A 26,745-nucleotide genomic window follows, 5' to 3' on the forward strand; every position below is an offset into this window, starting at 1 on the left:
GAGGCCACGCCCCTAATGATGCATCACTTTAAGCCTTAATATAAGTAAACAGGTGAGCTGTATAAAGATTCTCCCCGTACAGTTGTCATGAAGAGAGAAATGAGCTATAGAGACCCAAACTGTTTTTTGTACCAGGCTGTAAACATGTTTATTTCTGCTGTAAAGTTTAACATGGGGCTCTATGGGGACTGACTCACTGCTGGAGACAGCCTCAAGTGGACACCAGAGGAACTGCAGCTTGTGGCACTTCTGCGTTGGCTTCATATCTCATCCCTGGAGGAGGCTGTTTTGTGTGAAAACTTCCTGGACTCTAACTTTTTACGCAACATAAAGAAATGAATCTGACATCAAACTTCTCTGCTGACACTGTTTCTTTTCATTATTTTTAATATTTTAACCGTCAGAAACTTTCCAGATAATGTGTCATGTTGCATCCTGTGATTCCAACACTTTCTCACTTGTGTGAAGGGACTACACACACACACACACACACACACACACACACACACACACACACACACACACACACACAGGCACTTGTTCCACATTCCCAGAGTGAATTGTGATTTCTGGGTCACTGCTGATGTTTTGGGCTCCATTTCAGTGCGAGGTGGAAGCGTCTCTCAGGGGTCAGGAGGTCGGCGGCCCGGTGAACTCAACCACACACACTTTAAAAACAAAAAGACACTCCTCTCAGCCGCTTCACTCAATTACTCTTTACGTTGTGTTAAAGACTCCCCGCTGTCTGCAGTCAGCGAGCCACCAACTGCTGCTGCTGAGCCGCTCTCTGGGGAAACTCCGACGGCAGCTGATGAAGGGGACCTTCTTCAGTTCAAGGTGTGACAGGTCCCACGTCAATTACTTTACAGATACAGTTCAGTTAAGGCAATAAACAGAATTTACGTGCATATTTAGGCCTAAAATTTATTTAACTTACTACCTACCTACTTTAAAATCCCTTTGAAATCCCCGTGCATGCGTGGGTTGTCTCCGGTTACTCCGGCTTCCTCCTACAGTCCAAAGACATGCTTGTTAGGTTCATTGGCGACTCTAAATTGCCCGTAGGTGTGAGTGTGAGCGTGAAAGGTTGTCTGTCTCTAATGCCGCTTTCCCACTGATCAAAAAACCCCACTAACACCCGGCTTTTTGCTTAGTGGGAAAGGTTACAATCTGCATTCAGACCCGGGTCACATGAGTCTGCAGTAGACCCGGTAATTATCAATTATTATTATTATTATCAATTATCGATCGGCATCGATGGGAACACAAAACCTGTGTCAACACGTTAATCTCCGCCCCCTTTCCGGCGCGATGCTATGCTCCGACTCCTACAAACTCCGCCCGTCTCCGTCCGAGCAGCGCTCGAACATCGTTCCTAATTTGTCAGCGCCAAGTTTGATAAACAGACTGCCTGAGTAATAGATACAATAAAGAGCTAACCACCGTAACATCTTCACTGGTTACTAACCCTGTCTCCGGCACGTTTGTGACGTCAGACGGTGACGCAGCAGAAAACAGACCGACAGGAGGATACTTCACTGGCAATGGGAAAAGAGACAATCGGCATCTATAAGCGGGTCTTCCCAACCTGCGTCACCGCGCTAAATTTAGGTGGGAAAAGGGAATATGTGTCAGCCCTATGATTGACAGGGTATCTGTCCAGGTGTAATGTTATTTTGGACACAATGATGTCGTAATCGTATTTTAGCTGGTTGAAATTTTTTCTTAGATGTTCAGACCAGATTTCAGCGTTGAAATCCCGGTTGGTGCTCACTGTTACGGCTGTCTGGGGACTGCATTTAATCTTAAGTAAAATATGTCACATGTCATGATCAGTTTAAATATGTAATAATAGATTTTTTTGGCCACTTGGGGGCGGCAGAAACAATTTTCATCTATTAGGCTGATCATTAATGTGGAGCTGTCTTCGTCCACCTGAGCACTGTAAGCCCAGTATTCTCCCTCTTTTTCTCTGTTTTTGGTCTCCACCACCTCCTCAGGGAAATGTTTTGCTCTTTGGCTTCTTCTTCCTCCGATGTTCACCAGCTGGTCTCAGAATAAGTTAACACAGGAGTAGGGGGCCCGGAGTTAATAAGGATAATAATACGGCCCTGCAAATTAATATAATGTTTGTATAATCACAACTTTTTAAACATATTTGACGTTTCTTTTCTTCTTCAATGCGACTTTCCTTCCTTCTTCATTTTTTTTAACTCTTTATTTCCCTGTTATTGTTATTGTTCTTTTTTTTTTTTAATCTGTCCTTGTTTTCCTCTTTACTTTTCATAAATTCTCTATATTGTTACATAAAAATGTCAGTAGATCTGTGTAACATAGTAGTGTCTGTTGAGGTTGTGTGGAGGAAGTGAGGCCGGTGTGGCTGCGGGCTGGGGGCGGCGCACAGCGTCAGTCTGGCGGATCGTCTTCAGTCAGTCAGTCGGTGTGGAGGAGAGCGGACGGAGCGGAGCGGCGCACCGGGACCCGGACTTGTATTTTACTTTTACGGCAACAAAAGCACAACCGAGCGACCGGCAGGCAGGCAGCAGCGGAGCGGAGCAGCATGAAGCTGTGAGGGCTGCGGGCCGACCGGGACCTGCTCCCCAAAGATCTCTGTTTCATTTGTTTATTTACTGCATCTGAGCGTTTTCCCCCCAACATGGAGACTACAGGCTGCTGGCTGCTGCTGGCTGCGCACTTCATCCTCATATGCCAACAAGGTAAGACATGTTTCACTTCGGTATTGTCCTCACATGACACAGAAACGCTTCAATCTTAAACGTGTTTAGGTTGTAAAAAGTCTGTTTGGGTTTGTTTCAACTTGCTGCGCACACTTGAAGGGAATTGCGCAGCAGCTTCAGGTGACCTGGGAAGTGAACTCTGTCCAAAACAAACAGAATCAGTCTTTACGCAGTCAGTGCGTTTGTGTTTTTGTTGAAATAAGAAAGTTTGCTTTGTTTTATGTAAATAACTGCACCTGTGGTGCGTAACACGTTGTGCGCCTTTGGAAACACTGAGTCCAAATCATTTTACAATCAGTCTCATGAGTGTGAGAATGATCTCTCGTGTTCCTGCGATGAACAGCGTCCCCGCTCCTATCTGTCTGTGGGATCGCAGATTAAAACGTTTGGGAGGCGCAGGGCGTCACGTATCAGCTCCAAACCGGAGCTGTCAAGCATGAAAAGAGAAGTTTGGACACGGTGGTCTGACTGGCTTATTAAGGGTGTCAGAGGCGCCATATCTGGCAACAACAACAGCAGTGATCCTACAAAGCTTCACAGAAACAGATACTATCGCTGCAGAGACTCAAATATGTCTCCTTTATTTCCCATCCTGAAGGATAAAACTTTACAGTGGTGTGTGTGTGTGTGTGTGTGTGTGTGTGTGTGTGTGTGTGTGTGTGTGTGTGTTTTAATGTGACTGACCTCGCTTCAGTATAAAGACTCTGATGTTTGATGTTGAAAGTTTAAATGGGCTGTTTCCTGCAAAAGTAAATCAGCTTCTTTCAGGATTAATTGGTGTCTCTTTGGACTGTGGCGACTGTTCCAACATGTCTGTTTGCAGAAATGAAACATGCAGCAGGGACGCAGCTTCATGTGCAGCCAGGATTCTTCAGGAGCCAGAAACCCTCCTTGTGTTTGGCTCACTTGCTGTTTCCCTTCAGGTGTTAGACGTGATCACTCTGCAGGCTGAATATTGGAGAAGCTGTGTGTGGATATCATACCTGTGTTTCATCAGCTTTGTGAGGCTCTAAATATATATTTACATTATTTCTAGAATAGTTATTTTCATGTAACAAAGGAAGCCGACGTTTCTAAAGTTTCCAAACAAAGGCAGAAATAAAATGTGCATTATTACAGAAATATACTTCAACGCACCTGGTCTGAAGTAAAAGTTAGACTGTGCTCTGTACGAGGATGTTTTCTGCGTGCATAGTGATTGCTGGATGTCTCCTGTCTTAATGTACACTGACTTTACATTTAGACTTAGACTTAGACTTAGACTCAACTTTATTGATCCCTTTGGGATGACTCCCTCTGGGAAATTCAGTCTCCAGCAGCTTATACAGTACAATACAATAGGAAAGAATCAGCACACAGAGGGTAAAAAATAAAGATCAAAATATATATATCTATCTATAGATATATATATATAAAAAGAACAAAAATTAGATAACCAAATATATAAAATATACACTCTTAGAAAATATACAAGTAAACAGTGGGTAATTGACCTGGTATTTAGTTTGATTAAACTAAATTAGGTTATTGCACTGTGGTGAGAGATTATTGCACATTGACAGATTTTTATTGCACATATGACCCTTTGAGAAATAAATAAATATTACTATTGAATAAAAGAAGATAACTACTATTAACTTTGTGAGGTGAATTAGTGGCTACCGCTTGTGAGAGAGTCTGTCCCTGTTACCTCCTCCCCCTAAGTGAGGAGTTGTACAGCCAGAGCAGTGGTTCTCAACTGGTCTAGCCTCAGGACACACCACCACCTCCTTAATGATAAATTGCAACCCAAATTTCTCAACCACTCAAATTTATTCAATAAAAAATGGCGCCGTGGACCTGAGACGGCCACCTGACCGGCAGGTAGCAGTGCATTAGTCGTCTTTTAAAAAAAAAAAAAGTGCAATTACTGTGAAGCTCATCAAGTTTTAAGAATGTAAATGTAACTGTAGCTGGGATTACCCATCAGTGGATACATGCAGTGTGAATAAACTACAGTTACTGCACCCACATCAGAGGAAGCCCACGTCCTTCAAAATAAAAGTGCAGCGTAGACTTTTTGCCACTTTTTCAGGCACACATCTGTGACCCACTGAAAACAGCTCCGCGACCCACTTTTGGGTCCCGACCCACCGCTTGAGAACCATGGATTTAGAACACAGGATTTTGGTAATAGCTTTAGCTGTTCCTTTAACTTTTTGGGCGCTAAAATGACTAAAATCATGACTCATTGTCAAATAACATCATTGTTCAGAGTCCTGAAACTTCTGACTAAATGGAGCTGATGTGCCAGAAGATTCAGTATTTGTTGAACCTATACTAAAGTAATGTCACACAAAGCTGTGTGATGTTCTTACATGTTACACGGTAACACAGTCTGCAGAGATCTCGCATGTTCTCGCGAGGTACATGCATGCTGTGCTTCCATGCTTCCAAGTGTTTAATAAATACAGATCCAGATAAAGTTGTATTAAACCTCCTGTGCAGCAGTTTCACAAGCTGCTCCACGTGCCTCGTTTTGGCGCAGGCGACTGGCTGCTCTGATTTCCCCCTTCATAAGAACATACAGTATAGGCTGATGTAAAATTACAACTTTATTCTCGTGATCTACATGTCATGTGCTTTATATTTGCAAAAGTTGTCTTATACTTAGCCTGACATTGTTAAAGCTTGGTGAGTTTCCCTCTAAAAAACCAGAGTTTGAGGTGCAGTCCTGCAGGGCTGAAGAGGTTTAGGAAGCCACCAGAGATGTTTCAGGTTTTGCCACCGTAAGCCTGAACGCTGGAAGGGTTCTCTTAGCTCCTCATCCTCTAGTTTGTCCTCCCATGGCCATGCACGGTGCAGTCGCAGCGTGCCAGAGAGGACACTGATCTGCTTGGTTGAATCTTTTTTGGGTGGTGAGACGGGAAACAAAGATTAGGGGGGAGAAGCTGGTCGGAGCCAGATTTAGCTGAAGAGATGTGAAACCTTTTGTGGCCGGGCCAGTGAGCCTGGGTCTGTGCTGGGCGGATTCGGTACCTGCAGAAAGCCTCCGGGTTTCCTCACGCCCCCCATCTTTCTGTTTGTGTTGTTTTTGAAATGATGAAAAGTGGGGGCACGTAGCAGATGCCAGTTTGCTGAGGAGGCAGCGCAGGAATGGTGGATGGTGGAAGAAAAGACACACGAGGAGAAAACTCAACGCCATCTGTCCTCCCAAAAGATATTTGTGAATGGGCAGCGCCAGCCGTGCCCTGCACTCCGCCCGGGCTCATGGAGTCTCCGGGCCTCTTGTTGTCTAACAGGGAGTCTGCTGACAGATGGCCGTCACAGTCAGGCAGTCTGTCAGTCAAACACATGTAGCGGGCTGCTGTAGATGTGATGCCCACCACCACAGACACCAAGCATGCCAACTCCAGGCATGCTGAATACCTTTTAACAGCATTTACTGCCTTTATTTTAAAAGTGTACATTCATTAAAGTCAGACTACAAACAGTCCTCACATACACATATACACATTTAAAGAGGTAAAACAAATTACTATTAAAGTTTAGAGAAGTTTGGATACCATTTTTCTTTCCTGATACTGATTCAAATACTTGAACTTTAATACCGAGCATCCCCACAGAGATATACATATTATTGGTGATAAAAACACACATTTTTACAGCTTTGACTAACCTTAAACTCTCCATTAGCATCGCACTGTTGTTGTTTGTTATTCTCATGAGAAATTGTTTTCTTTGGGGGCTGCGCGGTGGTGCAGCGATTGGCTTGAATCCCGGTTCAGACGCAGTGGGCCTTTCTGTGTGGAGTCTGCATGTTCTCCTCGTGCATGCGTGGGTTCCCTCCGGGTTCTCCGGCTTCCTCCCACAGTCCAAAGACATGCTCGTTAGGTTCACTGGTGACTCTTAATTGCCCGTAAGTTTGAATGTGAGCATGGTCTATCTCTGTGTGTCCGCCCTGTGATTGACTGGTGACCTGTCCAGGTGTAACCCAACTCTCGCCCAATGACAGCTGGGATAGGCTCCAGCCGTCCCCCCCACAACCCTGAACAGGATACGCAGTATAAATAATGGATGAATGGATGGTTTTCTTTGGGGGATGTACCTGCCGTTTTAGGCAGTATCGAAGGATGATACAGATGCTGGTGTTGGTTGGAACAACTCTACTTTGGAAACCAAAGCTGAAATGGATCTTCCTTTTAGATACATCAAGTCTTTTGGATTCCTCAGACAGCAGGGAATTCACTATAAAACACAATAGCCCGACTGATGCTGGATTTTTGAGGCTGATTACCCTAAGCTGTGTTGGGACTAGCCGTGACAAATCTCCAAACATAGCCCGGTGTGGTTAGCGACGTTGCCTTCAAATCCCCTTTGAATTGTCGCTAAAGCACTTGTCAGCATCCTCCTGTCATAATGTGCCGATAGATGTTGCCAGAGTGGAGTGTTTTGGGGGCCGGGCCTCACTGACGACTGTAACAAACACAACTGTATAACTCTATTTGCTAATGATTGGTGTACCTCTGATGTCCTGCTGCTCTGCTAAGGAAGCTGCTGGTAACTGAAGCTGCTTCTTGCTATTTAGCTTAGTTAGCTGTGCAGCTAGCTGACTCTGCCCAGTCTGGGGTCTCAGAGCAACGTGGAAGTGTTGGTGTTTACAGCTCTGGCTTTTTGTACCAATTTATAGATAGAAGGAAACAAGAATTATGGGGAGAGAGAAGGGGGAGTGGAACTGGTTGAACATTTGATTGGATCACGAAGAGTTGAGGCCAGCTAGACTTTGATTTGTAGCTGGTTATAGGGCTCACGCAGCCTCAACTGTCAGGCAACTGTTTGTAGCTTAATGTCGCCGGTTTTCATTTAAATGATGTTACTCTAGATGCTTTGAAGCTTCTTAAGTTGGGTACACACTATGAGATAATCAGGCTGATTTTGAGCCTGAATCCCCCCTTCAGACTAAAGTAAGCAAAGTCCTGATGTTTTGATGGTTCTAAAGATGATCTCTCAGATGTTCCTGTGGTGTGACGGATGTTAAGAGTGATTTTACTTCTTAAACGTGTTCAATATTTACGATCCGGTATCTTGTTGTGTGGAGGGAACCCCGAGGACAGCCGAGCTTGCGCTCTGTGGATCATCATGTGGAAACAAACGCCAATTGGGAAGCAAGCTGACTGTAGAAGGAAACACAACAACCGCAGCCATGGCAGTTATGATTATTTCAAGATCAAAGGTCAAATGGCACCTATCAGTGAGTGGGATATGTCAGGCAGCAAGTGAACATTTTGTCCTTGAAGTTGACGTGTTGGAAGCAGAAAAAATGGGCAACTGGGCCAGGGCGAAATTATGATGGTATGCTAGACGACTGGGTCAGAGCATCTCCAGAACTGCAGCTCTTGCGGGTTGTTCCCGGTCTGCAGAGGTCAGGACAAGTGGTCCAAGGAAGGAAAACCGGTTAGCTGACGGCAGGGTCATGGGCGACCAAGGCTCATTGATGCACGTGGGGAGCGAAGGCTGGCCCGTGTGGTCCGATCCAACAGAAGAGCTTCTGAAGCTCAAACAAATCCATGGAGGCCCCACCTCACCGCAACTTACAGGACTGAAAGGATCTGCTGCTCACGTCTTGGCGCCAGATACCTCAGCACACCTTCAGAGGTCTAGAGGAGTCCAGGCCTCGACGGGTCAGGGCTGTTTTCGGTATAATTTAATATATATCTCTGGGACTCCTGGAGGGAATATTTAATAGTTTGGTGCATACATCCACTAGATCTCAAGGATGATCTGACTAGATTTTTTGGTCAAAGGTCAAAGATGAAGGTCACTGTGATCTTGCAAACCTGCTACAACTCAAGGGTTCAGAGGCCTATTGTGACACATTTTCACACTATTGTCTAAAAGGATGAAATGATGACATGAGGACATTTTAAACCCAGAAGTTCAACTTTACTTTGACACACATTTCTTGCCGTTATTGCCGTCGCATTCTTGGGATTTTTCGGGAATGTCAGGATGGACACCAACACTCGTTTCCCTCTTTCAGTCTGTGAGCTGCTGTTAACGAGAAAGACTGTATAAAAGCACATTTGGATTTTGTTTATACATTTTAATAAAGACACAAACAAGACTGTGGTCACCTCAGATGACCTCTTTCTTCCTCCTGTCCCTCCCCGTCTTCTCTCTTTCTCCCTCTGGCCCTTTTTGTCCGTCCAAAGCAGCCTGGGCTGGGCAGACGTCCCTCGCTGCCCCACTGGAAGTCTGCAGAGAATAAAAAAAGCAGATTTCCAGTCGTGGCAGCGGGGGTATTTGATGACCAGATTAGTGGGTATTAGGCTCAACGGCATTCACTCAGGCATACACAGGGGCCACCGGTTTGAATCCTCCCGAGTCGCCCCTCTTTTTCTTCCCCCGTCTGAATGGAGACCCGGGTTACGTGGGGGAACAACCAGCCGAGTCCTGGGCGGAGGTCAGCTGAGGAGGCCCGTCTGTCTGTCCGTCCGGCGCTGCCTCCTCTGGCCCGGCCCGGTGAATTATGCTGTCAGAGGGGAGATTTGTTTTGTAACAGTAGGAAAGGGGGCAACTACAGAAAGACGGGAGGTGTAAAGGGGGCAGATTGAGAAGGGGGTGGGGGTGCAGAGAAACAGAGAAAAAGAAGAGGGTGAGGGGTTGTTTCAGGGGGGGAGCATTAAAGCGTGACGCATGATGGCACTGAGATTTGTCCCAGCGTCGGCGGTGAGGAGGAGAGGACGCCGTCACACTGTGAAGCTGGAGCAGAAGTGTGGGAGCGCAGTGTGTAAGGGTGAAGGGAGGGGTGGATTGGCATACACACACACACACAAACACACAGGGAAGCAGGGACACACATTCTTCCTCCGCTCCGACACCTCAGGGTTGGAGGCCTCACAGAGCGATGGAGTGCAGGTTAAGCAGCACTCCTGCCTTCATTAGTCTTCGTTAACACCCCCAGCCTCGTTAACTCCCCCCCTCCCTCCCCCCTCTTACTTTGTGTGTCCCATCGCTGTTCTCAGGCCTCTGCTCCCCTCACGCACTGTTGAAAAACACCCGTCCTAACAAGTCGCTCTGTGTCGGATTCAGTTTTTTAGACTTCAGAAGTCTTGTTTAGTTCAGTCGCAGGTGGAGTTTTGAATTGTGGTTGTTCCTCTGGTGTCATTGTGTTCTTGTGTTTATACTAACATTATCACTGATTCATATAGAGAGCCAGTTGTGCAGGTTCAGAAGGGGATCATCTCTATTAACAGATTCTACATAAAGATGCAGACTCTGTCGGCGCGGTTCTGGATTTTGGTATCAGAATTGTTCTGGTTTCAGTTTGTAGTACGTTTGTAGTCCCAGCAGTATTGACCAATCAGGTATCAGCAGGCTTTAGTTGCGTGCATGAAAAACAGTCCGTGTTTTTCTGATGAAATTAGCTTTATATTTAGAGTATCTCTATAAACGGAAATCTGCAGCAAGTGCAGCGAACAATCCGTTCTAGATTCAGCTCGAGCGACACATTCGCTTGCTGCTGTGTCACATTTTGATTTCCCGACTTCCTTGAATGCATCAGAAATGATGGATCGGCTGTTCAACAAAAAAAGTATTTCTCCTCTTGAGGACAGACCTGACAAAGCTTCATGATGACTCGTTACTAATCTGCATCATGATGTTGTTCTTTCAGCAAACTTAAATGGACAATCTTGAAGATTTCAGTTTGGTTCTCGTCTGCGCCATCTAATGACGATATACGGTAATCACGGGAGGACACTTCCCAGTTTAAGCAGACGTCCACGGTCGGCTCCGGTTGTAACTCCTGATTTTCCTGGCTGACGGTCGCTTTCCTTTTCAGACTGTTTGCTTCATCTGAGCGTCGAGTTTGTTTCTTCTTCTTTGGATTTTCACTTCTTGTTGAAGTTGTATCTGTAGTCATCCATCTTTTGTTTGTTCAGCCATAGTAGATTACTGTTTACTCGCAACGCTTGCAGAGAGCGGAAAAGCAGCCGCTTAGCTCCGCCTACCCTCTCTGGCAGACCAACCACTGCTGGCTGATGGAAAACACGTCACTAACTGGGCGCCGCCGTGATTTGTTACCTGAAAGTCGCACCAGACACCCAGTCTGTAATAAGACTATATACTGCAAATGCAAAGGCTTTGATCATCGTGCTACCTCATTCGGCGACAGATAGAGACGTAACAGACATTTATTTTAATGAAAATCTTCCAGATCATCACTTTAAGAGCCGTTTATTAAAGTCCAAAGTCTAACTGGACTGTAAACGATGCAGCGCACGGAGAAGGAAGTCCTTATCCCTAAACGCTGGCTACATGGTGTTGCTGGAAAAGTTTGCCGTCACTCCCAGAAGCTAATTTGTTTTTTGACGATTACAACATGAGATTGTAAAGTTTGAAGATTTCACAGTTTGAGGTTCAGAGCTCAGCTCCTTCTTCCTCTTCCTCTCCTCCCCTCTTCATCTGTCATTCTCTCTCCACACTTCTGTGTGCTCCTGCTGCACATCTTCCGTCATCCTGTGGTCCCACAGTTCTCCCCTTTTAGAGCCTCATGCCTTCATCCTTCTACTGTCTGCTTCCTCCCCCTCCTCACCCACCCACCCTTTAACGTTTTTTAATCCTCCTCCTCCTCATTTGTCTCCTCTCTTGTTTCTGGGCGGGTGAGGGATGAGGGGTGTCGAGGGTGGGTTTCTTTTTTTTTTTGGGTAGCCAACCATCTTGTCTCTGCTGGTGTCCGCCTGGTGCTCTGCCACCACCGTCACCCACCCCCCCTTCTTCCTCCCCCTCCTCCTCCTCCTCTTTCCCCTCCACTCTGGATGCTGTAATGGATGACGGGGCAGATCCGGGTGGCCCACAGCGCCTCTGAAAAGGGGAATTGCAGAGGGGAACAAGTGGAGCCCCCGTAGAGTAGCTGGTGGAGAGCCATTTGATTTGTCCTCCACTTTTCTCCCTGTTTTCTCCCCTCCTCAGCTGCCTGCGAGTGTGTGGTCTCCCTTCGATCCTGGATGTTCGATGGCCCTCATCTCTCAAACCGCTGAATGCAAAACCCCCCGAAAAACTCACGCAGAAAAAGGCCAGCGATGAAAGGCCTGCGAGGAGGACGCGGGTCGGTCCTCTTCAGTAAAAAGGAGGGACGATTGATTCAATCCTTTCACCACCATTCACTGCTTGTTGGAGGGGATCTAAGCAGGTGAATGTGCTGACGCTTTAGGCAGATGTTGTCGTGCACAAAAGGATTCGATGGGCCTCAACGAGGCTTTTCAAGTATTTACAGAACATTTACATTTCAGGCTTTAGTCTGATCCTCTTATCCAGATCGGCCTCCATTGAGTGCAGCAGGAGAATGAGCTTAAATTCCTCGATCAGCAACATTACAAGCTAACAGTAGCAGGGGGTCGAGCTGTACAGCACCGGGTCACGACCAATGACTGTACAAAGATGGCCGACATGTCTCCCCTCTCGTTGTAGAGACAAAACCTGCAGTATTGACGTCCCGCCCCTTCCTCCACCCAAAACACACCTTTACCTTGTGTCCTTGCCGTGTTGGAGCCCTCAGGTGTCCTTGGCGTGTCGGAGCCCTCAGGTGTCCTTGTCGTGTTGGAGCCCTCAGGTGTCCTTGCCGTGTTGGAGCCCTCAGGTGTCCTTGGCGTGTCGGAGCCCTCAGGTGTCCTTGGCGTGTTGGAGCCCTCAGGTGTCCTTGGCGTGTTGGAGCCCTCAGGTGGGCTCAGTCTGCAGCAGAACAGCTTCTTGTGTCGGTCTGAAGCAGATATTCACGCTTATGGAAAGTTCACTGACTGTAGTGTTAGTGTTAGTTACGTCTCCTCTCTCCGTTCCTCCTCTACTCTGCTACTCTGGAACAGAACGCTGCAGGAGCCCTTCACTTTAAGAGACAAGTTACTGGCCACCTTAATGATGCATTGCAACCTGTTTTTGTCTCCTGTTGAGAGGTTACCAAACTGGGTGATGATGGCAAAGGTAAGGACAGACTCTACTGTGGAGGTGTGGAACAGACCGGTGAACCAGTTGAGCGTCCGGAGGAAGTGCAGACATTGTCGGGGCTTTTTTAAAGACTGCTTCTTTATTTTTCCTGCAGTTTCAGACTCGTACGGCACCGAGCAGATGTTTCCCCCCATGTCCGAGGAGAATCTGTCCTCCTCCTGGTCCGACATGTTCGATGTGTCTGGTCCTCAGGGAGAAGCTTCAGGCTGTGTTTACACACCTGAGCTGGCTTGGCTGACCTTCACCCATGAGGCTCGTCTGCAGGACGAGACGTGTCAAAGCTGTGGAAGGTTAATCCTCTTACAGCAGTTAGATGTAAGTGGAAGCAGATATGAAGTTTTCAGGTTGTCACTGAATGCAGCTGAGGTTGAGTTAGGATGAAACCAGAGCTGATGAATGCCAGATGTGTGGTTAGACCCACAGGACTGTCGGGAACGGGATGTTTGAATCCATGGTCTAAGGATCAGACACTTAAACTGAACTGCTCGTGCTGAAAGCGCTCATGAGGTCACTTACATATCAAGCGATTAATCCTCTGGGGAGCCCGCATGTGATCAGGAAATGTCACACCCATCTCGCTGCCAGATTTTCTCTCTGTTTTAAAAGTGAAAAAATGTGTCCTGATGGTGGCGTTACTGTGCTGATATTTCCTCGTCTAAATGTTGCATTGAGACTTTTGTGTCTCCAAAAGGAGCAGTGTGAAGTTCGATACCTGCCTTAAGTGATGTCACTTAAGTCGGCTTTGTGGTAATATTTTCCTTTGCATGTGTTTTCTGGCTTTGTGTGTTTTTTGTTTCTGCAGCTTTAATGTATTTGTTTTTGTTTTCTCAGCACGTTTTCTATTGTTGTCCTACACACGGGTCTGTGAGTGAGTGAGCGAGTGAGTGAGTGAGTGAGTGAGTGAGCGAGTGAGTGAGAGTCATAGAAATAGAGAGATCCAATGGTGGATCATGGAGCACATTGGACCTCCAATGACGCGACTCTCTCTCCACACACTCTGGATACTTTGTTCGGGGAGTAGGCGGGGCTGCTCCTCCGCTGTCCTCACCATGTCCGCAGCACACACATCCAGGGGTTGTTTTGGGTCTTTGTTTTAAAGGTTTCCGTAGGTTGGTCTTAACAGAAAATGATCTTATTCACGTTAGAAACGGGACCTTAATTAACACAGCGAAAACAACCATATGAGCCGAGACGGAGAGCGAGCGAGGGGGAGAGAGGGACAACATATACTTACGACCTGTGGGAGACTTATGACTACGTTTTTTTTTTAAGAAAGTTAAGCAGAAGCCGCAATAAGGATGTGAGTGAATTTATCCATAAATCACTTCCTGGAAAAGTCACAAATAAAGTGAAAACAACAACAACAACGGCCCGGGAAACTCTTCAAAATAAAAGCATTGTGTACAAACGAGGGGAGTCAGAATTCCAGATCAGGCTTTTACTTTGAAAAGACATACTGGAAGTGTTGTCCTACTTTACTCTCCTTGCCTGTTAACATTGCTGTCAGAGATCAATAGGACTTATCACGATTCATTTTCACCGTGTATTCTGACCGAGAACCGCTCGCGGCTCGCGGTACAAATAGGCGAGCCTCCTATTCTCTATATTTTCAGCCCATGTTACGCCGGCAGTGTGAAGACTCTCATCTGTTTTCATGCATTTAAAAGGAAAATGAACACGCAGCCTCCACGCACACGCACATGTACATGTACATGCACACGCCACGCTTCCAGTGTTGCCAACAAAAGCGCACATTGACCTGAAGCGGTCAGCCACGTACTCGGTTTTCACCTGGTCTTGTTTGTATTTCGTTCTGAGTTTTGTGTTTTTGTTCTCCTCTAAATGCTTTGGGTCGTTGTAACGCTAACGCACTGTACCTTTAAGACATGAACTCCTGATGATTTCAGGACTCCAACAGTATTTCCATAAAGACAGAAAACAGACAGATGTAAATGTTTGTCAGATAACGATGAGGATGAAACATCTGCCGTCAGCGAGGGAGATCCAGCAGAAGTGTGTCAAGGTTAACGAAGGACAAAGTGTAAAATCCATAATTTCCTCTGTGCCCCGCCCCCCCGCTGCTCGTTTCAATTAGGTCATTCCTCAAAATAGTCGAGCGTCCCCAAGGCACCGTCACAAACTGTCTGCCTGCTAATGAGCTGCTGACGGTGCTGATGGCGTTACGCTGGAGCAGCTCGGTGGAGTCATGCAGGTGAAAAAGCAATTAGTGTTTGGCAGCAGACCGAAGCTCCTGCAGGGCGGCTCCTGCGGCGGCCTGCAGATGATGTAGCGCTGACATCATGTGGAGGCGGGGCATCCTGCTGGGAGACAAAGAGGACAGGTGAAGGGTTGAGTGGACAGAAGGTTGTTTGGTAGAAGCTTTGAAAGGACCACACTGGTGGTTTTTGATGTTTTCGCCCGTCAATGTTAAACACTTTTTTATTGTTAAAGGGAAGGTTCAGGTTTTTACAGAGTGTCAGCACAGAAGCTCGATGTGTCCTGCTGTAGACGGGGTCACGAGAAACACGTACTTTAGCCACAAGTTTTCCCTCCCTCTCCTGTGCTCTAAGTCTGCAGAGGTACTTCCTGTGTGGTCTTTCATTCATAAAAGTCTCCTCTTGTCTCCACCGTGAAAAGCATTTCCTCAGTTGCTTCATATTGTATTTTCTATTTGTTGTCTCTTCTTTAAACTGCTGACCCGATAGCTGATCAGATGCTGTGTGCTGCAAGCGAAGGATACAGAGACGGTGTGGATAAAAACATCTGACGTAGATGTGAAGCGGTAAATATTCAGAAATATAGCGTAAACTTTTATTTTATGTGAGGAGGAGGCGTTTAAAGTCGTCTCTTTAAACAGCATTTTATAAAATCCAGCCGACTAAACATGGATGCAAAAACAAGCTAACGAGTTCACTCGCGCTCGCTCACAATAAACCTGTTAATTAAAGTCGATCACAAGAAAATCTGTTTCTGTTTGGGCTTCATCCCGCTGAAGTAAGCCAGAGTGCAGCCTCTGTGTAACTTCCTGTTTACAGTGAGACTGAGACTCAGCACAGACAGATGAACGGGCGCTCCTCCGGGGGATGGGACGAACCGAGAGATGACAGCGTTTCTTTAGCAGACACATCTGGAGGGAGAATTTACCTTTGATCTGAACACACGGTCGCTTCTCGAGCTGCTGACTGGACTGTAAACAATGCAGCGCACGGAGGAGGAAGTTTGGGCTGGAAGTCTCCACCGGGATGCCTAAAAAGTTTTCCAGCGCTCCCAGACGCTACCCTGTCGATGGGCTCTGAGATTATGTTGGCATTTACAGGTGTATCCTCCTACTTCATTATCAAGCTGTTTGTCCCTTTAAAAATAAAAACAACACCTTCTGTGATTTGAATAATTGTTTTATGGATTCAGATTCAGATAACTTTATTTATCCCAAAGGGCAATTCAGTTTTTACTGTCCACCCAGACCATGCATACATTCACCACAGAGGCATCAGGAGCATGTCAGAGACAATAAGTACATTAATTAAATGAATTAGTCAGAGGTGCAAGCTGGCTCCCTCCTGTGGCCCCATGCCTGATGACTCACACGAGGGCCGCACAAAAATAAGCAAAAAACTGTGTAAGCGACCCGTTAATCCACAAACGGAGTCTGTGACATTAAACTCCGCTCGCACAGGACGAAAAAACCAAAACAGATAAACACAATAAGAGCGGTCAGGTAGACTGACTCGGGTCGCACGCTCAGAAGCGCTTCTTATCACACCTTAAAAACATTTTTATCTGATTGATTCCAAAGTGTAAACAACAACAACATTTTTTAACATCTATTTTTCCTCTTTTGTTCTTTATTTGTGTTTTTTTTTAAATCATAATCATTATTATAAATAATTTATTTATCTGTTAAAAAAGGCTTCACTTTAAAACGTCAGCTCGAGCTACCACATTTAGTTTGCTCAGTGTTTGCTGACTGTTTTCCCCAGTTGGCAGCTGAGAAATCCTACATGACTTGAATGCAGCATTAGCTTTCAAATTCACTCACTAATTGATCAAAACTAAACACGGAGATTTTACAGACCTCGATCAGAAAACAAGTCTCATCTTAAGCCTGAGAGGAAGAGTTAATAAGTTAGTAAAAGGTTTATAAGTAAGGAGCCTGCACACACACACACACACACACACACACACACACTTCCTCTCTCATTGTCTTTGCTGTGGGATACAGATTTGGCACTCTTCTTCGTCCATTCAGCTCCGGTGTTTAATTAAGTCGTTTTTCTGTTCGAGAAGCCTTCCTCTGGGCCTCTGACAGAATGTTTCGTCACCGTTTGTACGATCAGATTTAAAAAAAACAACTCGTCTGCTGGAACCAGAACGGCTCCTCTTGGATCGGATGCTTTACACACGAGGAAACGTGGGTGAAGAAGAAACTCACTGCTCCTTCACAGGTCGTTTAAAGAGTGGCGAACGTTTGCAGCCGCAGCAGAAACCAGACGAGGCTGTAGAGTTCGTCTGAAGACAGAAACAAAACAGATGGATTGATCATTTTAAAAATAGGGGTGAGAATTGGCTGCACAGCTGGCCGATAGATGGATTTTATCAAGTGATTAGAATTTAAAGTTTAGGATGCTACAGAACTGACACCATTTTTCTTACCTCTCATAGTTCAAAGTAACGGAACAGTTCTCTTTAGACTCTAGCCTTTTCGTCGTCTAGAAGTAGTTACATTTTGCATCGTCCAGCTGCACGACGCCCACTGTCCTCCGTCAGGTTTGTCTAAAGTCTGCAGCAACAATCAGCAGCATCATTTAATCATTCCAGCGTCGCAAACAGGCAGGAAGCCAAGTGGCACAAAGACAGCGGCAGGCCCAAAACGTGCTGCTAAAAAGAAGCTAACTTTAGTGGCATTAAAGTCTAAATTTGCTTTGATGTTGTTTAATTAGAATTAATTTATCGCCTTGTTCGATGGGATTTCACAACAGAAACGTGATCACGCCCTCTCAGTCGGTCCGAGCGGCAAAACATCCTGCAACATGGCTGCCTTCAGGAGGGCAAACGGCAGATATCTGATTTTATTAAAGGCAGTTCGACTCAATAGAGATCCCTACAGTTTACCAAAGACACAGTGCTGCCGGGGAACTACACAAAGCATGGTCGCACTTCAAGGCGGGATTTGTTTTGTGAAATTAAAGCAACATTTTTTTCATCTCTGCACAGGAAATAGACTCATTCATCATCGCTTTCAAACACGCAGACATAAGGAGAGAGAGACCTGTTTACTTTCTCACAACTCTTGGTTTTATTTTCATGTCAAAGTGTGTACCGAAAACACTCAGTGCATCTCATCCTTATAACACACAGACAACGTCAGACAGGATCATTTGTCTGACGGGGAGAATCGGCGTGATACTGTGCAGACTCGTCGTAGACTCATGCTAGTTTTACCCTTCAAAGTTTGCACTTGACCTCATTTTCAGAAGTTTCTGCATCTTTCTTTGCTTACGAATCTCAAAGCGACATGCCCGGTTTTCCCGCACCTGGCACTCCAGCTTTCTTCTTCTCTTGTTATTTAATGGCGGTTAGCAAACAGCCTCCAGATGTGCTACAGCCACCGTCTGGCGGGAGTACTGCATTACAACCAGGCACCAGTGAAACAATGGAATAAATACTTCATAAGATGAGATAATAATCACATTAACGTTTCGATTTGAAGTTCATGACCCATCCCTACAGCTTGCTTGCTTTGTGAGTACCCAACTTTAAAGTCGAGGTGAATGAAAGATGTCATTTTAATCCTTTTAGATCACATCCCCGGTAATATTGTGCATCTATTTGACAATATAGGCCAAAAAAATCCACATTATCCATTTCTTCGTATTTATATATCAAAATCTGATCATTTTTTCTTCCGGTAAAACTAAATTTCACACGTGCTTACGTAAGTTAGCACCAAACAATTTCAACCAATCAATCTGCAACATTTAGCCGCAGAGCACCAAGAACGCTCGGTCAGTTAGCTAGCTACTGCGCTGTGGAGAACGTCTGTCTACGCCCACTTCTCAACGATCAAATCGAATCCCTCTAATGATATGTCCCGCCTGCACGTCCTGTTTCGCTCAGAAATACGTCACGATACGGAAGCTAGATACTCTCGAAATGCTGTTTCAGCTCAACTTTAAGGAAAACTAAGTTTGTCTTGTTACAGAAAATAAATGAAAGATGGTATTTAAATGATTAGTAGTCAGTGCAGTATAACTTAAGGTTTGATTTTACCCAAAAATCCAACATATTTGAGACAAAATGTCAAACACAAATCCGTGTTTCAGCGCCTGGATTCCAGCTGTTCACCTGAGAAGCAGTGATCCATCAGCTTCTCTTTTCTTCAGCTTTCAGTAGCCTGTAAAATGATCTCTCCGACTTCTTGTTCAACCTGCGTACAGTCAATCGCACAGCAGCTCTTTCCCATGTCAGAATACTTTTTGTGTGTTCTCAGACGCTGCAACAAGTACATGCTCTCTGCCAGTCAGTGCGTTTAACCGCGGTGACTCCACCTGTCTGTTTTACACACTGAATCCTTGCTATCATCTTCTTTTGTCACCCGAACGCTCTGCTGTCAGTCGCTGTTGAGAAGCTGATGATTTCCATTTTCAGACCACAAACACAGCAGCTCCTGACGCACAGACAAACAGATATCATTGGACGTTGTGAGGGCTATCATGTTCGACACTCTGCTGCTGTCCAGACTGCGAATGAATGAGTCTGTGTCCACAACCGGAGCGATTGTGTAACCGCTCCGTGTCTTTCAATGGGAAGACGACAACACAGACTGGGCAGCCTGGTCCGACCAGCTGCTCTCGATACTCCTACAACAAGTCTGCTTGAAGCAACTTTTACTCAGAGTTAGATGAATATATTGTTTTCATGGCGTCATTAAATAAAGTAGATATAATGTGTTAATAAATTAGCTTTAAAGGTGGATTTTGTTATCTCTGAACAGAGCCAGGCTAGCTGTTTCCCTCTGTTTCCAGTCTTTCTGCTAAGCTAAGCTAACCAGCTAAAGAATGTAGCATGTTTTATGTGATTTTTTTTATTGTGAACACTAATGAGAGTGGCATCACCCTTACAGCAAAGAGAATAAGTGGACTTTTTAAGTTGTTTGATACAATAGTAATATGTCTGTTGTCATCAGTAGCAAAATAAGCTAACAGAACAGGTTGTCGAGTTCTCATAGAGGAATATAATGAAGGGGAATTGCTGTATATCTATATCTGGGCCCTATTTTTACCCATGTCAGGGTCTAGACGACGAAAAAGCACTAAGTGTTTGGAATTGCTCCAGTAGTTTGTTTCAGTTGCATCTGCAATCATGTTATAATGGTTGCAATGTAAGCCTTTGGGGCAATTGCGCCCGATCAACGTCTGTCCTCTAAAAGTTCTTGTTTTGTTATTCTAAGTGTGTGACAACGTTACAGAAAGGATCCCTGCAGAGATAGACCTTTGTGTTACAGAGGAAGATGATTTTTTTTTTTAACCACAAACAGACGTTACATCGCTCTCTGCAAACACACCAGACTCCATTGACAGAAACAGTCATTTTACTCAGCAGAACAGGTGCGTTGCTGTTCGACTGCTGCCTCCATCTGTTAGTTGTTTTTTTTTGTAATTGTCTGACTTTAGTGTTTTAAATAGGGATGCCCTAAAAAATGCTACGACATTAACTCAGCACGAGTGTGTGCGTGCGCACTGCCTGCACAAAGTTATCAACAATATACAAATAGAGACTAAAAAGTCACAGAAACTCGAGCCGATGAACAGAAGTTAAACAACTTTCACAACTCTTATCTAGCTAACGGTTAGCTCACACTCTCGTCATTTTACTGACCGATCAAACACGGCGAAAATACACTCGCGGCCAACGCCGACGCTAACAGAGTGTAGCACAAGAGTGCACCTTTTGTCCAACGCCTCTTCCGTCAAGCGTGAAGAAGGCCACTACAATAAGAGCAGGCATGATATCAATGCCACGACAGGGGAGAGTTGATGTTCTCTGCAGTTAGGTGCAAAAAACCATTTTTAAAGGCTTGGATCCAACACAACCCAATAACACAAAAACAACTACATGATGCAGGCAGTGCTACAGCAGCAAATCCCATATTCTGAGAGGTAAAATGACTGTTTTTGTCAATGAAGTTTGGTGGGTTCGAAGAAGGCATCGTAGACAGAAGCTTTTTCTGGTTACAAAGTCATCTTCCTCTTTAACAATAAGGTCTATGTCTCTAGGGATCCTTTCTGTAATGTTGTCAGACACTTAGAATAACAATCTGAGTCAGTGGAACAAGAACCTTTAATGGACGCACTTAAAAATAAAACCAAGAGCCATGAATGCTGTCATGTCCTCAGATAATCAGGCCGTTTGGGGTCTCACAGGGAGCTGTTACAGGGATTAAACTCATGCTAGTTTGATTGGCGGAAGAGTTTTCATAAGGCCACCCAGACACCATTTTGTTTACGTGTTACCTAAATGCCTCATGCAGGGAAAGTTCGAGAGGCGGAACATTTGTGATATATGAGAACTTAAAGCCACCGCAAACATACACACGGCTGCTTTGTTCCCTGATTGATGCCAACATGAGCCACATGCTACATACATTCAGCGCTTCAAAGGGTTTCTTTACTCAATTTGTTGCTGACTAAATAAATCATTATTTATGTTCTGCTAAGCTAACAGCAAAGGTTTAAACTAAATAAAATGTCCCTGAGATCACTGTGCTGGAGTCGTACCTTTCTCAGTTTCCCTTTAAATCTTCCTCTTCCTGTAAACAAGTCGCTGTGAGTGGGAGCTCTTTGTTTAAACATCCCGGCCGCTCTCTGAGTGTTTGGAGCCGCTGGCTGTGGAGGTGACGGCCGGGCACAGCAACAAAGAGAGGCAGTCTGAAGGTCTGGGCTGCAGGGTTTGTTTGAGATTGATGCAGCAGCAGCGGCAGAGGCTGGCACACAGTGAACAGCGGGCAGGTACCCAGCAGACTTTTAGAAGCTGAATAGGTGTTGATGGGACGGCCTGACAGCTGGTGGAAATACAAGAAAGGGAGAAGACGTAGAGTGGACATCTGCAATCGTCCAACGTTGTTTTGCTGAAATCTGGATTTGCAAATTTGTTATGATCACAAAATCCGAGAGCCCAGGGTGCTTCTTTTGTCCAGCCAACAGTCCCAAACCCAAAGACTCTTCATTTACTTTTAGATGTGACAAAGAAAAGCCGCAAATCCTCACATTTAGCAAGCTGGAACCGAAAATATTTGATCATTGCAGCTCTAATGGGATAAATCCTTTGCTATGTTAGCAGTGTGACTCTAGTCATGGCGATGTTGGTCGGTTGGTCGACCTCTACACCTGCAGCCAGACTCAGATGTGTATGATAAGTGAAGTTCCCCTCACAGCTGTGCAGGTTGTTGTAACTTGGCCTTGAAATAACAAGATGTAAATAAATCAGCATATGTTTTGGTCAGCATGACAAAGGTTAAAACTTTTATGCTTTTATTCCTCATTTTCCTCAAATGCACATTTTGTGCACCTGTTGACGAGAACATGTTTCGGTCACTTCAGGATTTCGACGGCTTTTTCTGTGATTGCCTCAATTGCCTGATTTTGTGGCAGCTTTTTAAAAAGTTGCGATGCAAGTTTTTTTCTGTGTAGCACATCACATATCCACTGCGAGCGACTGGGACAAACACTCCGATAAAGTAGGGATGCACGATACTGGATTTTTAGGCCGATATCCGATATGCCGATATTTTCCAACCCTTTTTGCTGATTTGGATACCGATGTATTCGGCTCATGTTTTTTTTCACCTTTCATTGCAGAGAACATCAAGTCTCCCCTGTAGTGGAATTGATATCATACGTACTCTATTGTAACGGCCAACCGCAGACATCTTGCACCCTTCTTCACGCTTGATGGAAGAGGCGTTGTACAAAAGGTCACGTGTCTGATCCCTTACATTTCTGAGCACACCTGAATGCAGCATCCCCCCAAAACATGGCAGTGAGGAAGACATGCCCGGACTTGTTTACTGCACCTACTACGGAGACATCAGCGATCACCGACTGACTCTTTTTATCGTGTGTGCGTCCATGAATATGTAAGCTAGTTTTGCACTGATGTTTATGTTACTCGGTCAGCGTCGGCTTTGGCCACGAGTGTATGTTCGGCGTGTTTGATGTTGTTAAGTCGGTAAAATGACGAGAATGTTGTTAAACTTCTGTTCATCTGCCCGAGTTTCTGTGATTTTTTAATCTTTACTTGTAAATTGTTGATAACTTTGTGCTGGCAGTGCGCGCTCACACTGACGCTGAGTTTATTTCGTAGCATTACGTCAAACTTTTTTAGGGAATCATCGAGCGTTTAGGCAGAATTAAAGCGTGATGCCGATATGTCAGCTGGGATAGGCTCCAGTCTGGTCACAGGAAAAGTATATCCTGCTCAGATGATGGATGGATGGATGTTCTAATATCGCACTGATAAGAGAGCGGGGGGATTACTATCGTACTGTAAAAATACTTTGAGATCAGTGCTGACACACACATCAGTAACGGCACGTCTGGTTGGTGGAAAGTTAGAAACACAGTCTCTGATTGTGCAATAGACTCAATACAAGGCATAAGGAAGTGGCTCAGTGGACAGCTAACAGTTTTCAACACAGAAACATGGATAAATAACAAGAAGACATCGAGTGTTAAGTTTATTATCATGGATTCACTGTCTCTTTAACGACGCTGTAGTTGGAGGCCGCATTAGAAAGCTCATGAGAGAGAGAAGTACGTCTCTGGCATGCAGCGTTCCAGAGATATTAAAGATGCAGTAAACAAACCCTCTGATGTTTATAAAACACTGCAGACCTCAGGGGATCAATGATATCACAGAGGTGTTTTTACAGGACAAAGCGTGCCGGGGAAGATTGGTCAAATTTATGGAAAAGCTGCAGTGAGGGTTTGTTGAATTCACATAAATTTGCACAATTGCGACATTGCAACTTCTGAGAGGGACTGATATAGGGACTGATATATAGACACATTTTAACTGCTGCTTGTCAGTAAAAGACTAAATTCACTTTGAAGCCAAACAATTAAGAGGTAATATTGAGCAGACAGAGACGCCCTGCTGTAATCTCTCATGTTTATTGCATGCTGCTCTCTCTCTCGAACATGTACGAATATTTAAGAAGTTGACATTTCAAATCAAGAACAAGAGACTGAGTTAGCTAGTTAGTAGGTTTACAGTTTGAGGAGGAAGTGGTGTCCAAAGTTTTTCATTAAGCTGGCCAATCAGAAGAGAGTGGGCTTTTAGGGAGGAGGGAGGCTCTTAAAGAGACAGGAGCCAAAACGGCTTGTTTCAAACAGAGGATGAACTGAAGGGCTGCGTTAAGAGATGACAAACCTGCTCCAGTGACGCCCCACAGTAAACATGTAGAGCTTTAAGGGAGGACTGAAGGCACCCTTTAAGTTCCCTGCTCCTTTCATCTGCAGCCACACCTTCTGTGTAAACTGAACATGACGTCACGAGGACAGATATGACACTTGTTGATACTGATTGATTTAAACGGGATGTAATATCTGCTTATTGTTCAGCAGGCAGAAAAAAACAGAGCAGACTCTGAACTAACACGGAGGCTGCAGAGTGTTTGGCTGCAGCCCAAAGAGGCCGCTGATGGAAACTGTAGACGGTCAGATCCATTATTCATCTGCTCTCCCCCGGGACAGATCATTTGTTTCTGACTACAGATACAGGTCACACATGAGTGCATGAACACACACACGCAAACACACACACACACACACACACACACACACATAGAAATCTGTCTGAGAGCTGCTCAGTCTTATCACAGTTCACTGCAGTGACGCTGGTGATGGAAGATGTAAACCAGAGACCTTATGCTGCAGTTAAAAGTTATAACCGTGACCACACACAGACATTTAACACACACACACACACACACACACACACACACACACACACACACACACACACACGCACACACACACACACACACACACACAGAACATAGTGTGTTGACTGACAGGAGAAGGTCAAGTCCAACCTGTAAGAATCACAACTTCCAAACTGTAAAATGTTTGAATACTCTGATTTGAAGGTACATATTTTACCCATCTTTTTCAGGAATAGAAAGTGCAGATGTGCAGGATAGATTTGATGATACAACCTTCCCAGTACGCACAAAAAAAACTCAATTATTTCATTAAATTAATTGAAAATAAACAGAGAAATTTAAGCCAAGAAACCAAACAGAAATACAGATTTAAATCAAAAGAGATTAGCAGCGTAACGGTGGAGCTTAGTTACTGCTGCGTTTAAAATAGAAATGCTCATCAAAATTTAATAAGAGGTCAGGGTTGGGATAGGACGTCATCTGGGTTCAGATCAGGCGTGTTTGCATGCTCATGATGTCTGCCCTGTGTCTGTTCGGAGCGTCGTCTGTGCACATCCTCAAAAATTAGCAGTAGGGGCAGTGTAGAGGCAGAGGGGGTGTGACAGGGTCAACACAGCAGCAGGGACAACAATGGCAGAAAGTTCTGGAGACAAGCTGATAGACCGAGTCCACAATGATCCACATCTGTGCGATGTGTCGTTGCCGCTGCACAGAGACAAACATGCCTGTCAAACAGCTGCAGGCAGATAAGTTCTGTTTTAGAAGTCGACGTGGAAACCTGCAAAACTAAATGGGAACAAGTCCGGGAGCGTTACGTCCGAGCACGGAGGAACATGTTGGAGAGACGGAGCGGGGACGGAGCAGACGGTGTGTTCTGTCCACCGCTCATCAGTCACCTGAGCTCGGAATTCAGAATGACCATCACAGTAACCTGCTCAAGTGTCTCCATGTTGTTTACATCCTGCACATACAGTAGTTGCATTCGGCCTGAGCTCTCTGGTGCGCCCTCTAGTGGTATCCTCCAGTACATGCGTAGTGCAGAGACAAGTATGTGAACAATTCTACTCATGACGCAGACGGTTGTGTACGTAAATATACCTCCAGCTCTAGGCTCTATATCACCCCACAGGATTGTTTCAAAGTGCCCCGACCAAGTGCATGCAACACGTCTTTATACCTTCATGTCTGTACTGGATGAAGACTTGGTTTATGTTTTGAAACAGTCAAAGTTTGATCATATTTAGACACCAAAACTACTTGATTGAATGTAGAAAAAATACTTTGGTTTGAGTTTAAATGGTTACGCTAGTTAAGTTAGCATAAACTGGGTATGTGGGTACCTGTATAGAGTGATTTTTGGTACGCGAGGTGATGTATATTTAGGTCAGTGACTTTAATTTTCACGATCTCCCCTTGGACTAGTTTTGTAGTTTTTAAAGAGGTAAAACATTTGATACTCAGTGTTACCTCATGTGACTCACTGAAGATGATATTCCTGCAGCACTTTGTCATATTTTCATTTCAGTGGAGCTTCTGTAGTCAGTTTTCCTGCCTTCATTCCTGGCGTGCACATGTGAAATCCTCCTCCCAGCGGCTCTGCTTCTTTCATGTTTGGTCCTCCTTTTAGGGCCCGGCCTGTAGATAATCCACAGCTTTTGTTCTTTGCCATTTATAGTTAAAAGGGAGAGATGAGAGCGGCTGATCGATGAGAAAACATCCACCCTGAGGCCTCTGTTCGGCTGATGAGTTTAGTTTTCCACAGCCAGTTCTCCCCCGTGTTAACGCTCCCAGCAGCGCTACGTTTTGAGGTAGACCTGACTTTTTATTTGTCTAATGCCCGCGGCGCTGTGACGAGGCGCTTTGATTTTCCTGTTGGTGGTCCTACAGTGGAGTTTTTAGTTTTTCATAGATGTTCTGCTGTGTATGAATCCAGCAGGAGCACTTAGATGAATCACTCTGCTGTCTGAGCAGAGGTCAAACTCTGTTTCAACAAAGATTCAAAGCTTTACTCTCAACTCACACTGGAGACAACGAAGATAGCTGCTGTAATAAAAGCAGAAAAGAGCAGTGATGTAAAGATAA

General features: G+C 45.0%; 1 protein-coding gene across 2 annotated transcripts in view; it reads left to right on the forward strand.

The window, feature by feature from the left end:
• The first annotated feature begins 2,453 nt into the window (after positions 1 to 2,453).
• Positions 2,454 to 26,745, forward strand: part of ptprz1a (protein tyrosine phosphatase receptor type Z1a) — an 89,664-nt gene continuing 65,372 nt past the window's right edge. For both annotated transcript variants that reach the window (XM_069685821.1, XM_069685822.1), the window contains exon 1: positions 2,454 to 2,717. In XM_069685821.1, coding sequence (XP_069541922.1) covers positions 2,657 to 2,717 — 61 coding nt within the window. In that variant the 5' untranslated portion in view covers positions 2,454 to 2,656. The remainder of the gene's footprint in view (positions 2,718 to 26,745) is intronic.

The sequence above is a fragment of the Semicossyphus pulcher genome, unplaced genomic scaffold (genome assembly GCF_022749685.1).
Source record: "Semicossyphus pulcher isolate SPU_LCO1_2020_fin unplaced genomic scaffold, fSemPul1.0.p SCAF_8, whole genome shotgun sequence".
Classification (NCBI taxonomy): domain Eukaryota; kingdom Metazoa; phylum Chordata; class Actinopteri; order Labriformes; family Labridae; genus Semicossyphus; species Semicossyphus pulcher.